The sequence below is a fragment of the Antechinus flavipes genome, chromosome 2, assembly GCF_016432865.1.
Source record: "Antechinus flavipes isolate AdamAnt ecotype Samford, QLD, Australia chromosome 2, AdamAnt_v2, whole genome shotgun sequence".
In the NCBI taxonomy this organism is placed as follows: domain Eukaryota; kingdom Metazoa; phylum Chordata; class Mammalia; order Dasyuromorphia; family Dasyuridae; genus Antechinus; species Antechinus flavipes.
Window position 1 is genome coordinate 59357650 of NC_067399.1, and position 13565 is coordinate 59371214.

Below are 13565 nucleotides of genomic sequence, written 5' to 3' on the forward strand. Positions count from 1 at the left end.
TGATTCACAGAGTTAGAGCTGGAAGGGATTTTAGAGGTCAGCTAGTCTAAACCCTTCGTTTTGCAGGTGAAGTCTAAGAAGAATTAGATAATTCCCTTAAGGGAATTCCCAAAAGGCAGGGCCAGAATGTGACCCCAGACTCTCTGATTCCTACTTTTCCTAGGATTTCTTTCTTGTTTCTGCCAAGGGCTCACCATTCCCACTAATAAATCCCACCACAGAATCTTTAGGATAAAAAGAAGCTCAACAATCATCCATTCTCCATATGTGATCTGAGAAAGGCTGAGGACAAGAATGTTCTAAGCTCCCTCATTCTCACTTTCTAGTAAAGGAACCTAAGATCACAGATGCTTTTCTGATGACCCTCCTACTGGCCTTTAAACTTTCAGTCTAATAAAGCCCCCAAGCCTTCTTCATATGAGCTGTTTTCTAGAATCCCTTTCATTCCTTTGGTTGTATAGTTGAGTAAAAGCCTACACATTTATAAATATTAAATTTCATCCCATTTGTTTTAGCCCAAAATTCTGGCCTGTAAAGATCTTCTGGAATACAGATTGTCTTCCAGCATAGTCAAAATCCTTCCAAGCTGCACACACACACACACACACACACACACACGCACTATGATTTCATTACGCTGGTTAATTCCCAGTACAATAATTCCTTCCACCAACACAGATGACGAACCATCCAAGGCTTAACAGAGAAATCCTAGGAAGTGCCTGAAATGCAAAGGGGTAAGATGGTTTGCACAGGGTCACACAGACCAAAGCACCAGATCCAGTATTTGAACTCAAGTCTTTCCCACTTCCCTGTGGCCCTTTGTCCACTATAGCACGGCGTCTCTAGTTTCGTGTCATCCACAGACTTTTATATATTTGTGCATGAAGCTGGGAGGAAAGGGACTATATTGGAAGACAGAATCAGCATCCCAAAAGAATCAGGATTTGTGATTCTAAATCCTAGGAAAATTCAGTCCACTGTACCATGCTGCCTCCCCTCGGCAGTCATAAAACTGTCGCTTGCATTCTCCCCTTAAACTTTGCCATTGAAAAGTTAAATCCTTAGAACAGTTTAGTTGTGCCCGGGAGAAAATCAAAAGATCAGGTATGCCTATGTATGACTATATAAAGTTATAAATATAAATTTCCCAGAACTTTACCCAAAAAAGAAAAATCCCCATTGTACAGGAAGACATCAGAGGACCTAAGACAGAAATCACCTCTGCTACTTACTACCTGAAAAGAAGGTACTTTCCATCTCTGTTTCCTCCCCCTGTACAATGAAGGCTGTTGGACTAAATGATCTCCACAGGCTCTTCCTTCCTAAGTCCTGACCCCAAAGAGGATCGGGGGCCTGTAACAAAGGCCGCCCTGATGGGCACGGGGTTGGGGAGTGGTCTTCCTCTTTGAGCTGGTGAAAAAGTCCTTGCTTAGAAAGAGCCTGCTAGAAGAACCAGCAGCTGGAGTCGGTCCAAATTCTTGGCCTGGTTCCTGGCTGCCAATTGTAGCATAAATTGTTAGCAAGCTTATGCTCTGTTTAAAAATATTGTTTGCTCTGTTTAAAAATATTTCCACTACTTCAACGACTACTCTATCCAAAGCCAGATATATGCTCGGCTTTGTTTGGGCAAATTATACACTCTCAAAGACAACTTTCAGTGTAATATGATTGAGAGTTAAATCAACTATGGTCAAGTCCCTACAGTAAAGCTCGAAGAGCAAGTGTTAGGTTGACATGAGGTTGGCTTGGGCTGCTGGGGAAGGCCCAAGATTCTCATGTCTTTTTCCAGTGGATTTAGTTCTCAAAATCATTACTCACCCTGAAGAACTGTGACTATTGAGGGGACTTGGGCAGCAAAGTCATTAATTTACTGTCAAGAACAAGTTTTGAGCAGCTTCTAAAACCTCACTAGTTTTACAAACACAAGTTTCTCCCATTACAGGCAAAACAGAGACTCCCTTTCATGTCCTGGGATCTGGTGAGAGGGATGGCAGCACCTGAGCCCTCCCAGGCGGTGCAGGGAGATTGCCGCTGGTCTCGGCATAGAACCGCCCTCTTAGAAGCAGGTTTTTTGCCGTCTTATAACTTCACAGAGCACACTTACATTCATTTTGCCCAAAGCAGTGAAGGTCTATTTTTGGACCTGCTTCTAACACTTAGAAAGATCATCTCAAATGTTGCTGTTGATGCATGAGGCCCAGGAAAGAAAGGGGGACATGCAGGACAAAATCAGAAATTATTCACAATATTTCAATGGCATCATTTCCCTTCCATTTTAAACTATATTCAGTCTTAGAACTATAGTGATCCTCCTCCCCAACCTGATGCTACAGGGTTTTTTTTTTTTTTAAGAATAGGATTATTAATACAAAATTATCCAATTTTAGTTTCATGTTATAAACTAGGAAGTTTTTCTAGAGGCCAAAACTAGAGCCCTCACTTCATGCAGACTGGGCTCAATCTTGGTAGCTTCTCACCCATTATTCTTTCTAGCTCAGCCCCAATCCCAGTTTCCTAGAAATATCAAAATGTAACATGTCTAGGTCCCTACAGAAAAGTCAAAAGGGTCCTCAGTTCCCCTGCTTACACTCAGGCTAATGGTGAATCAACCTAACCTAAAAAAAAAATCACACAAACAAAGCTTAAAGATCTCCCACCTCATCCTACAACTTGTCAAGTCAGCCCTCTCTCTCTGTCAGGTAGCCCACACAGCTATGCTGCCCTTTATATTCACAGCACCATGAGCAGGCTCCAAAAAGGGGGAGAGGCCCTAGGAATCACTCTCTGTTCTTCTGATGAACCTCATCTCCCCTAAAAGTCTCAGGCTCCAGACTCACAGAACTACATGGAGGATCCTTGCCATTCGGGAAATCCCTAGGCCATTCCTAGACCTTTCCAAAGACTTTCACAATCCACACAGTTCACAGAACTAAAAGAAGCTACAGTCCGGCTTTAGACCTCCATGTTGTGGTTCTGCCCCTTGTTACTTCTCAGCTTCTGTTCTCACTTGGCCTTGGAACTCAGATTCTCCAAGGATTCCTCTCTCCAAGATGTCAGGTCCAGGAACACCTCATCTGTGTCCTTATCTCCTCTCTTAAACAATGTGGCTCTTTCTCTCACCGGCCACTATTCCCTGGAAAATATGCAAATATGCAGAGCTCTTTCCAGGGAATAAAATTTGAGTCCCTGTAGGTCCTCTTTTATTTGCATCTCCCTCTCTCCTCTCTCTCTTCTATTTTTGTCTTCTCTGTCTCTCTCTTCTCTATTTTCTCTGTCTCTTTCTTCTGTCTCTCTCTCCCTCCTTCCCCCACTTCCTTTCTCTCTCTCTCTTTCTCCCTCTCTCTCTCTCTCTCTCTCTTCCTTTCTCTCTCTCCCTCTTTCTCTCTCTGTCTCTCTCTTTCTCCCCCCCCCCTCTCCTTAATATTTATTTTATCTATGACCTATACTTCTTTTTTTTCTAATTTTATTTTATTTTCCCAATTACATGTTAAGACAATTTTTTAACATTTGGGTTTGGGTTTTTGTTTGTTTTATCTGTATCTCTTAGGATCTCTATTTCTCTAGTTTCCCTTTATTAAAGCCTCATAGGCTAGTCAACTAGTCAAGTATCAATCAATATGAGGTCAATGGGTCCCGATATCCAGGGTAAGGAGAATTCACAGCCCACCAAGAAGACATCATCAGGGCCAGAGCAGAGTTTAAAATGTGGCAGGATGGATATCTGTCCCTATATAGAGAGACATCTTCAAAGCCAGAACAAAGGTCTCACCATTTAATCTTTTAGCTTCACGTGGCTCTCCAAGAGCCACGTACTCAGGCCTGTCACTTCCAGCCCAGGTTCCAGGCTGCCGGCATTTCAGTTTCAGGGTTCCCTTGACGATCGTTGGTTCTGATTCTGAGCCCTTCCCCTCACCAGCGTTATGATGATGCTACAAGGATGGTAGGGGATATTTGTCTGAGGCTCCTCTCCTCACTGGCCAATGGCCCAGGCAGCTCTGGCCTTTTAGAGAATAAGAAAGCCTCTGCTTCAGACTGCCTAGAAGCCCCTCTAAAAATTAACCAGAAACCTGGTTCTTCAGAGGATGCAACATCACCCGGACTTGGGGCATCACAGCTAGGTCCAAAGGATGCGAGCAAGTCGGTACAATTAGGTAGACTTGAAACAGAAATGGTCATTAATAAGTCAAAGTCTACTTGGAAAGAGGCCCCCCAGGGATCTATCCTGTTTAACATGCTTACCAGTAACTTGGATAAAAGAACAGATTGCAAGCTTATCAACTACACAGCTGACACAATTCTGATAAATATAAAATCTTACAGTTGGGCTTTTTAAAAAATCTAAGGGGCAGCTAGTTAGTGTAGAGAATAGAGCACCCACCCTGAAGTCAGGAGGACCTTTGTTCAAATCTGCCCTCAGAACTTCACTTCCTGACTGTGTGCCCCTGGGAAAGTCACCTAATCCCGATTGCCTCAGCAAAAAAAAAAAAAAAAATTCATAGTAGAACATATAGAAGACATATCTAGATAGTACTTTATCTGAAACTGAAAACAATTGAGGGGAGGGGCGGTCTTGGTAGACTGCTATTTCAATTTGTGTCAACAGTATGTTAGGAAAGCCAAGAAAGCTCACATGTGTACAAAGAGACATAGTTATGGGGCAGCCATCCTCCCGGACTTAATCCCACCGACTACATCCAAACCTCACATTTTAAGAAGGACTTTGATAAGCTGGACTATCCAGGAGAGGAAAGAGACAGATTAGTCAAAAACATTCTGTGAGCACGATTGCAAACTGAGCAGTTCCCGCTATTCCCTCCTTCTGGATTTCCCAAATCCTTATCATCGGTGACAGTGAGGAGGACGGTTAGAAGGCTCCAAAATCCACAAGCTTGCCGCCGTCTCGGCTCCTTCTCCAGGGGCCAAGGACAGTCCTTAGGGGTTTTAGGAGGCTGTTGTCCTAACACACACACACACACACACACACACACACAGCCCACCACCACTAGTGCCAGGCGAATATCTTTGAAGGAAAAGTCTGCGATGCGTAATGGGGGATATCAGTCTCCCCGTTCCCAGGGGGCTGCTCGCGGGCAGGTGCCGGCCACCTGACCAGGAGATGGGTGACCCAGGTTCTCTTTGTGGTCCTTTTTCCCCTCTAGAAGACAGCACCATTCGATGTGAACAACTGAATCAGCTTCAGGATTGGCTGGCTGATTTCCGAAAATCTACCTCCTCCTCCAGCACAGCCAATCCCGAGGAGCTCGTGGCATTTGATGTGCTTTGCGGAGACTTCAACTTTGACAACAGCTCTTCTGGTAAGATGGCTTCCCTCTCTCCGCCTCCTCTCGTCCTGTGGATCCGAACCGGGTCCTGGAAGCCTCATTCTGCCTCAGGCACTTGGGGCACATCCTATCGTGGTGCCTGCCTCCAGTTCCCCATCGTTAAAGTGAGGAGGCTGGACGAGGTGGTCTCTGAGGTCTCGGAGGGGAGGTTGGGACTATCCTTCTTACTTACCCGAGCCCCTGGCGACACAGCATCAGGCATTCTCACCCAACCATATATTTTGAAAATAAAAAGCTATTATTTAAAAAAAAAAAAAAGTTAAGAATCTGGCCATTAAGAAATGAGCAATAAACCTGATTTTCTTTTTAAAATTGGATGTGAGGAAAGGTGGCTCTCCTTATATCATAGAAATAGGCTAATTATTCCAATAAGGAACATAGGGCATTGCTTTCAGGAAGGCTATGAAAAATGTGGTCTTTCACTTTGGTTTTGGATGATAATAAAAATAATATCATTTATGTAGTAAGCTTTAAGGTTTGTGAAGCATTTTGTATGCGTCCTCTTACTGGATCCTCCCTAAAACCCCATGAGGCAGCTACTCTCACCATAACCATTTTACAGATGGGGAAACTGAGGCTAAAAGAAATTAAGGCAATAAAGGTTAGAGGGAGGATTTGAACTCAGATTTCCTGCCTCGGGACCATGCATTGGGCCACATGACTGTCTCTGGGCAGACAAACAGATCCTTCCTCTTTTGGACAAATGCACCAAGCCTGGGGCTGAACCCCACAACGCTGGACACCAAGGAGAGGGGAAGGGGCCGTGAGGAAGGGGGAGCCTAACCCCAAATCTGTCCTGGGATCGCTTGCTCCTGAGGCAGCGAAATGATTTTAAGGACTGATCCTTCAGGAACTCAGGAGGGAAGCCAAGGCCACGGGGGGGAGAATGGGGTCCGCTTGGACAGGAGAGAATTAGGGGGCCTGGGGGAAGGAATGGAACATTTTAAAAAAGAACTTTTATCAAGATAGCCTTGTCCCTCTCACTCTTTCAGAGCAGCGCCCTTGTGTCCTTGGTGCTTCCTCAGTGTCAGCTCAGTAACATTTTTGGGAGATGATTCCCAGGTGCACATTCAGGGTCTAGAAGCATCTTGTGGCAGACACTGTTAAAGCTAAGTCTAGGCATCCTCCCGGGACCCCCGCGCGGCCTCCTTGAGTGACCAGTGACCGCCGACACAGCAGCATCTCCCCCCGGGCAGGACCCCCAGGGCCGGCCCTGGCAGAGGCTCTGCTTGGCTCAGGGTCCCTGCTGGGCAGCCCAAAGGGGGGGCAGAGGGGCCTTTGCTCGGGAAGAGGCCTGGCTAACTCCTTCTTCTCTGTTCAGATGACAAGCTGGTACAACAGCACTCCCTGTTTACACACTACAAGGATCCATGCCGTATTGGTCCAGGGGAGGATAAGCCGTGGGCAATTGGTAAGGCTCCCCAGCGTGGTCGCTGCGCCAACCAGGGACCCCCGAGGGGCGTGTGGGGAGGGGGAAGTGTGGGCAGCTGGGCGCCTGCTGGTGTGGGTTCTGACCGTGGGAGCACAGACGTTCCTGCATGGAAACCAGGGCGTGCACAAGGGGCTGGGGCTTTTCCAGGGAAGACCACCGACGCACAGGAGGACAGACATGGACTACAGGGTGCCCACCTTCCCCTGTCCAAATGGCCCCTCCTTTGTCATCCCTTTCATCCACTTTCCTTGGGAAAAAATCAAATGGTCCAGTCCATTTCCCAAGACCAGCAGAGGGGAGAGCAGAAGTGCTGAGGGAGAAGGGAGAAGGAGAGGGTCCGCCCCCATCCAGACTGCCCTTCCTTCCTCTCCCCTCAGAAACCCCGTCTGGGTGGGCAGGGGTGCACACATGCCAGCTTAGCCCACGGAACATCAAGGCCGTCCGTCTTCTGGGGCCCGCAGTTCTCACTCTCGTATCCTCTTGGTTCCAGGTACTTTTTTAAAACAAGATCGCCTCCACGACGAGGAGGTGGGCACTCCAGACAATCTGCAAAAGTAAGCTGCTGCACCCTGACGCTTTCCCTTAGCAGGCAGAAATCCCGGGCTGGGCCCTGACCCCCAGGACAAGTTCATAGAGGCCCCACGGCAAAGTGGAAAGGGAGCTGGCTTTGGGATCAGAGGACCCCAGAGTCCAGTCCTGGGTGTCCCTTATTCCTCCGGGACTCCTGAGTTCTGGGCCTCAGCTTCCTCATCTGAAAAGTAGGGGTTGCACAAGGCGGCCTCTGGAGGCCTCTGTAACCCCCCATGCACATCTCACTTTAAGGGGATCAGTGATAACTCTATGGACAGCCAAAGCCTACCTGCAGAAAAAGGAAGCAAAGTCTCACTAGATTATTACATCAAAAGCAACAAAGAACCCACACAGGCTGGCACGGTGAAAGGGGAGCTGGCTTTGGAGTCAAAGAACCGGGTCCTCCCTACTCACTCCCTCTGGGACCCTCACTTTCCTCATTTGGGAGTGGGGGAGTCAATGGGGAGAGATGCTCTGAGGCTCCTTCCAGCTCCGCGAGCCGAGGCTGAGGCACAAGGGAATCTCCCTCCCGGGTTCCAGCTTTTCCAGACGCACAAGCAACATGGCAGCTCTTGTAAGGCTGCTCCCCAGTCCCAGGGAGGAAATGGCCAGAGACCCGGCCGGGAGCGGTCCCCAACTAGCAATTGCACCAGGACCCCTCAGGAGACAGCAGCCCTTTGCATTTAAAAATGGGCAGGAGGCCGAGGAATATTCTCTCTCTCTCTCTCTCTCTCTCTCTCTCTCACACACACACACACACACACACACACACACACACCTATAGGAGCCTGAGATTGTTGAAGACGTTCACATCTGTTCATTTCCAACAAACCGAAGGTGCCAGGCTGGTGGTCAGATCTTAGCACACACATTGCTGAGTGTTTCCTCCACACAACACCTCCATTGTCCCCCCACCCTTCTCCCTCCGCTGCCCCCCTTCTCTCTCCACTGCCCCCCATCCTTCTCCCTCCACTGCCCCCCACTCTTCTTCCCTCACTGCCTCCCACCCTTCTCTCTCCATTGCCCCCCACCCTTCTCCCTCCACTGCCCCCCATCCTTCTCCCTCCACTGCCCCCCACCCTTCTCCCTCCACTGCCCCCCACCCTTCTCCCTCCACTGCCCCCCACCCTTCTCCCTCCACTGCCCTTCACCCTTCTCCCTCATGTGAATGAACTGTGGGTATCACCTGGGAAGGGCCCCAGGTTGGAAGCTGAGCTGCTTCTTGGCTGAGGAGCAGCTCCTAGTTCTTCACCTTCATGATCCGTGACTATTATTCTCATTATCCTCTTCCATGCTCACGGTAATCAAACCTCTTTCACAAAGGGCTTCCTTCATTAAAAAGAACATACAAATGGATTTTCCAGCTAGAATTTGACTTTTTCATTCAACATGTCCCACTTACACTTGGTTTCCTCACAAAGGGAGTTGAATTGGGCCATTCATTAAGTCAGTCAATCAACAAGCATTTATTAGGTGTTCAGGAAAAACTCTGTACTAACCACAATCCTGAAAATGGGAGGCTGGGAGGAAGGGTCCTCCTGCGTGGATCCTCAGCAGGCCAGTATTAACAGGAGAGGAAAGTGTAGAGGGAAACAAGATACAAGAAAACCAGAGAAGGAGGAAGGGGCCAGACAAAGGAAGGATTGTATTTGATCCTCAAAGTAACAGGGAGCCACTGGAGTTTATCAAATAAGGGGATTATATGGTCAGATTAAAAATATCTCCTTGGCAAGGACTGGGGAAGATGAACTGCAATTGTATGAGACTAAAGGTAGAGAGCCCAAACAGAAAGCTCTTACAATAAATCCAGGATGAGTTCAGAAAAGGGGACATATGCATGAGATATTGCAGAGAAAGAAATGATAAGATCTGGCAACAGACTGGGCACGTGGAGTGAGCAGGAAGGCGTCAAGGGAACCTGAGTGGCCAGAAAGGCTTCACAGCAATAAGGGGAAAAGGAGGAGTTGAGTTGGGGAGAGAGCTAAGTTCTGATTCAGACATGTTGAGTTTGAGATGTCTATTGGACATGTAGTTCAAAATGTCCAATAGAGAAGTAGTGATGCAGAACTGAAGACCAAGGGGGAAACTAGGACTGGATCTGAATAGAGATGATCTCTGAATAGGAAGGGGAGAGGGAGAGGAATGGGAAGAGACAGAGACAGAGAGCCACACAGAGAGACAGAGATAGAGAGACAAAAAGACAGAGAGAGGGAGAGAGAATAGGAAGAGGAAAGGAAAGGAGAAGGCTCAGGATGGAATCTTGGGGGACGTGCGGAGTTTGTGAATGAAGATTCAGCAAAAGAGACCGGACAGGAACAGCTGGGCAGGCAGGAGGACCAGGAAAGGACAGTCACAAAAATTCAGGAAGAGATAGGGTCAACAAACACTTATTAACTACCTGCTGTTTTTAGAGCCCTGGGCCCCATGCTAAGAAAAACACCAAGCTGAGAAAAAACATAGTTTCTACTCCTAGGGAGTTCACAGTCGAACAACTCTAAGACACAAAGACAGATATGTTCCCACCATCCCCTTGTCAGGCTCATTAGATCAGCAGCTGAGGTAATGGCTCCCGCAGCATGGGAGGCCTTGTGCTTGCAGCTGGAGTTCACAATGTGGGCAAATGCAGGGGCCCTTGGGGAAACTGAGGGCTCTAAGGTGCTTCCTTCCCTGTCCAGCCATGGGTTGTGCATGGAACAAAGCTCAAAGAGCTCACCGTTACCTAAAGTTACTTCCCCTGAAGACAACAGGTTTCAAGCTCAACTGCCTCCTAATGGGAGGAAAATCTTCAACCATGAAACTAGGCAGAGAAGCCAAGTGTTGGTATTGGCAAGGGCTGCAGGCCAGGTATCAATTTCCCTTGGCCTATTAATAAAATTGGACCACTGGGTTACATGATTCACATTGGTCAATGGGGCCGGCCACAAAGTTTGGTCTTTCATTCAAAAAGCCATTAGAGTAATACTTTGTTAGCTCCTCATGAGTTCCACTGAGCTCAGGGCTGCCAATGCTCTCTGTACATCACTTAACTCCTTGGTCCCTATTTGGAAATGGAGTAACAACAAATCAAGTTTATCGACAATGCTTTAAGATTGTTTTTCTCACGGCAACACTGAGTTAAGTAGCGCCAGAATTTTTATTCCATTTTGACAATGAGTTATTAAAAAAACAGCTTAAAGAGATAATAGTTTGACCACTTGGATAAAAAGGCTCCATCAGACTAAGTGTGAAACCTCCTCCATGACATAGCTACTTTGCATTAAACTGACTTCCAATAAAGCAAAGTCAATGGCCAGCAGCCACCAATTAAATAATAGAAGCAAGTAAATCTAATACAAGTTGGTAACTTTCCAAGCAAAGAGAATTCCATCACAGGCAGATCGCGTTCTAGAATCTAAATGAGATTTTCACAAAGGACATACGTTTTGCAAGACCAACATTTGAAGCAATTTCTAATTCAAAGGCTAAAATTATATGACTTCAGAGCTGTCTCTTCTTACAGCTAATTTGAGGCAATTAATTAGATTATATTCTAAATCCAAAGCACTATCCTATACCAAGAAAATTATCTTTTATGAGGAGATGATTAAAAAATGACTCCTATCCTTTGCTTATCAGTAACTCTCAGATCACTGATGCTGGAATTAATTAGGGAAGGCAAATGGATGATAATGGATTCCATTTCTGAGATTTAATGATGTTCTGGATGTTATTAGAATATTTATCTTTAATGCTGATAAATTGCTTCTTGTAGAAACCCATGTTCACGCGTTGAACCATTTTCATGCTCTTATTTGCAATTTGGCTACGATTTAACTGACCCCATCCAGAACACCATTTTAAAACTACGCAGTATTTCTTATCTTCTACTTCATCGTTGATGCTTCTGAAGAGTTTACTGGAGGAAAGACATTTTCTAGCTTGTTCATCCTCTTGAACTAATTCCTAGCTTCAAGTTTATAGATTTTTCTTAGAAGTGGCAGGTGATTTGGGGGTAGCAGGGACAGGGGATGGTCTGTTTCTCACCCAAATGGAATAAAGTCTATATTCATTCCTACTGTCCAATGAGCAAGCCTAAAAGAGTAAGTCTAATCACAGAACCAGCATGCTAGAAAGGAGCTCAAGCATAGTACTATGGAAAGAGAACAGAGCTAGAATCCTTGGTCTTGGGTTCAAACACCAACTCTGCCTCTTACCACTTACATGACCCAAGTCCAGGCTCATCTATGAGACGAAAGGGTTGGATTCAATTACCTCTAAGGTCCTGCCAACTCTGAATTTACAATCCACTTCCACACCTTCACCTTATGGACAAGAAAGCTAACTGCCCTAAGAAATGACTCCAAAATCACCCTGATAACAGGACTGAAACTAGAATCCAATACATCAGGCTGCTCTTATCTGAGATAATAGCAAAACTCATTTCATCTGAATCAGTTTCATGGAAATAGTGTGAGGCATCCAGAAGTCATGAGAAGTGGGTTTCCCTAGTGTTAATTCAGTCCCTGTTCAATCCTACATGGCTCTGAAAGATCGCCTCACTACACCTGAATTTGTCCACCTGCTTATATGAAATGAATAACGGTTACCTAGTCAGAGGATTATAAGTTTGGAGCCACAAGCGACCGTAGAAATGCTCTAACCCAACTCCCTCATGTTACAGTTGAGGAAATTGAGGTCCAGAAAAGGTTATGAAAGGGATGATCATCCAAGGCCCCACAAGAAGTGAAAACCAATGGGATTGGAATTCAAGTCCTCTGCCTCTAAAACCCAGCACTCTTTCCTGGACCCCATTGCCCCTCTGTTGTGAGATTCAATGAGATAGTGCACGTGAAAAAAATGTGTTCTTTTTAAGAAAATAAGGTGCCAACAGTTAGTTATGAAACATGAAACCAGGTCCTAGAAAAGGAGGCCTGAGTGGGCACACTCATCATGGAGCACAGATTACACATTTTGAGCATTTGTTTTTCTCCAGCAAAAAGAAGACAAAATGGACTGCTACTTCCAGCTTTCATGTTGGACTCTGGGAAGTCATTTTTGAGCCATTAAAAAAATTAAAAATTAAAGGCCACATTTCTAAAGCAGTGTCATCACAAAAGCAGTGGGAAAGCCCCAATTTGGACATCTCTGAAAGTTGTATTAGGGTTTGGGAAGCAGTTGGTCATCTTTCAAAAGCATCCCCCATCTGAAATGGGTGACCCTTGAGACTATCTGCTCACAACTTATCTGTTTGTATGGTCTAGGGCTCTGGAAAGTGAAGAAGGGAGGAAAGAGTATATTGACTATCCCACCAGCAAGAACCATCCTACCAACCAGAAGGTATTGGTGAAGGGCAACGGCAGGAGGATTGACTACATGCTCTATTCTGAGGAGGGGCTCTACCTGGAGTGGAAAGTGGTGAGTTTTCCAGGAAAGCAGGTGTGCAGGGCAGCTGGGCAGTGGGCTGGTCCAAGCTACTTTGGCTGGCAGCCTGGGTGCCCACTCCCCAGGCTCAGGTGTGGCTTCTATCTGAGCTGAGCACAACAAGTATCAGCTTGCTAGAATGGCTGTAGGTAAAAAGTTTTGAATTGGGGTGAAATATCTCAGGAGAGACAGCAGAGCATAAGCCAAAGAGTTCTGTATGTGGAGTCAGAAGGATTGCCCAGTGCCCACTCTGCTTCTAAGAAAAGACATATATGAACCTGGCCATCTCACATCTCTGCACCTGATTTCTCGTGGGTATGAGGATAGATCGGGGGTTCTCATCTTGTTTGTGTCATGGGCCCTTTTGGTCATTTGATAAAGGCCATGGATTCAGAATCCTACTGGTTGACACATAGGATTACAGAGGAAAGTAACAAAATGCAAAGTTCAAAGTTTTGAGAGAGAGAATGTGAGAAAGAGAGAAAGATACAGGGAGAGAGAGAGACAGAGACAGACAGAGACAGAGAGACAGAGACAGAGAGAGAGACAGAGAAATAGAGAGAGAGAAAGAGAGAGACAGAGAGAGAGAGAGAGAGAGAGAGAGAGAGAGAGAGAGAGAGACAGACAGAGACAGAGAGAGAAAGGAGAGAGGGAAGGAAACAAGTTTCCAGAGCCTGGAATAAGGACTTTTAAATGTCTTCTAGCTCTGAATCCTATGGCCTTATTTGGATTACTGGGTGTAATGGGAGCACCAGCCCACAGGGTAGTGAGCTACTTGATGCAAATCGATGGATACTCATTCATGTCAACAATCATCC

The 13565-nt window shown here is 46.2% G+C and overlaps 1 protein-coding gene across 1 annotated transcript in view; it reads left to right on the forward strand.

Annotated features, from left to right (window-relative positions):
- The window catches only part of SMPD3 (sphingomyelin phosphodiesterase 3), a 259785-nt gene that overhangs the window by 241362 nt on the left and 4858 nt on the right, over positions 1-13565 (forward strand). Inside the window, exons 6-9 of the mRNA XM_051974942.1 lie at positions 5163-5318; positions 6667-6756; positions 7268-7331; positions 12588-12741. Of these exons, the coding sequence (XP_051830902.1) occupies positions 5163-5318; positions 6667-6756; positions 7268-7331; positions 12588-12741 (464 nt within the window). The remainder of the gene's footprint in view (positions 1-5162; positions 5319-6666; positions 6757-7267; positions 7332-12587; positions 12742-13565) is intronic.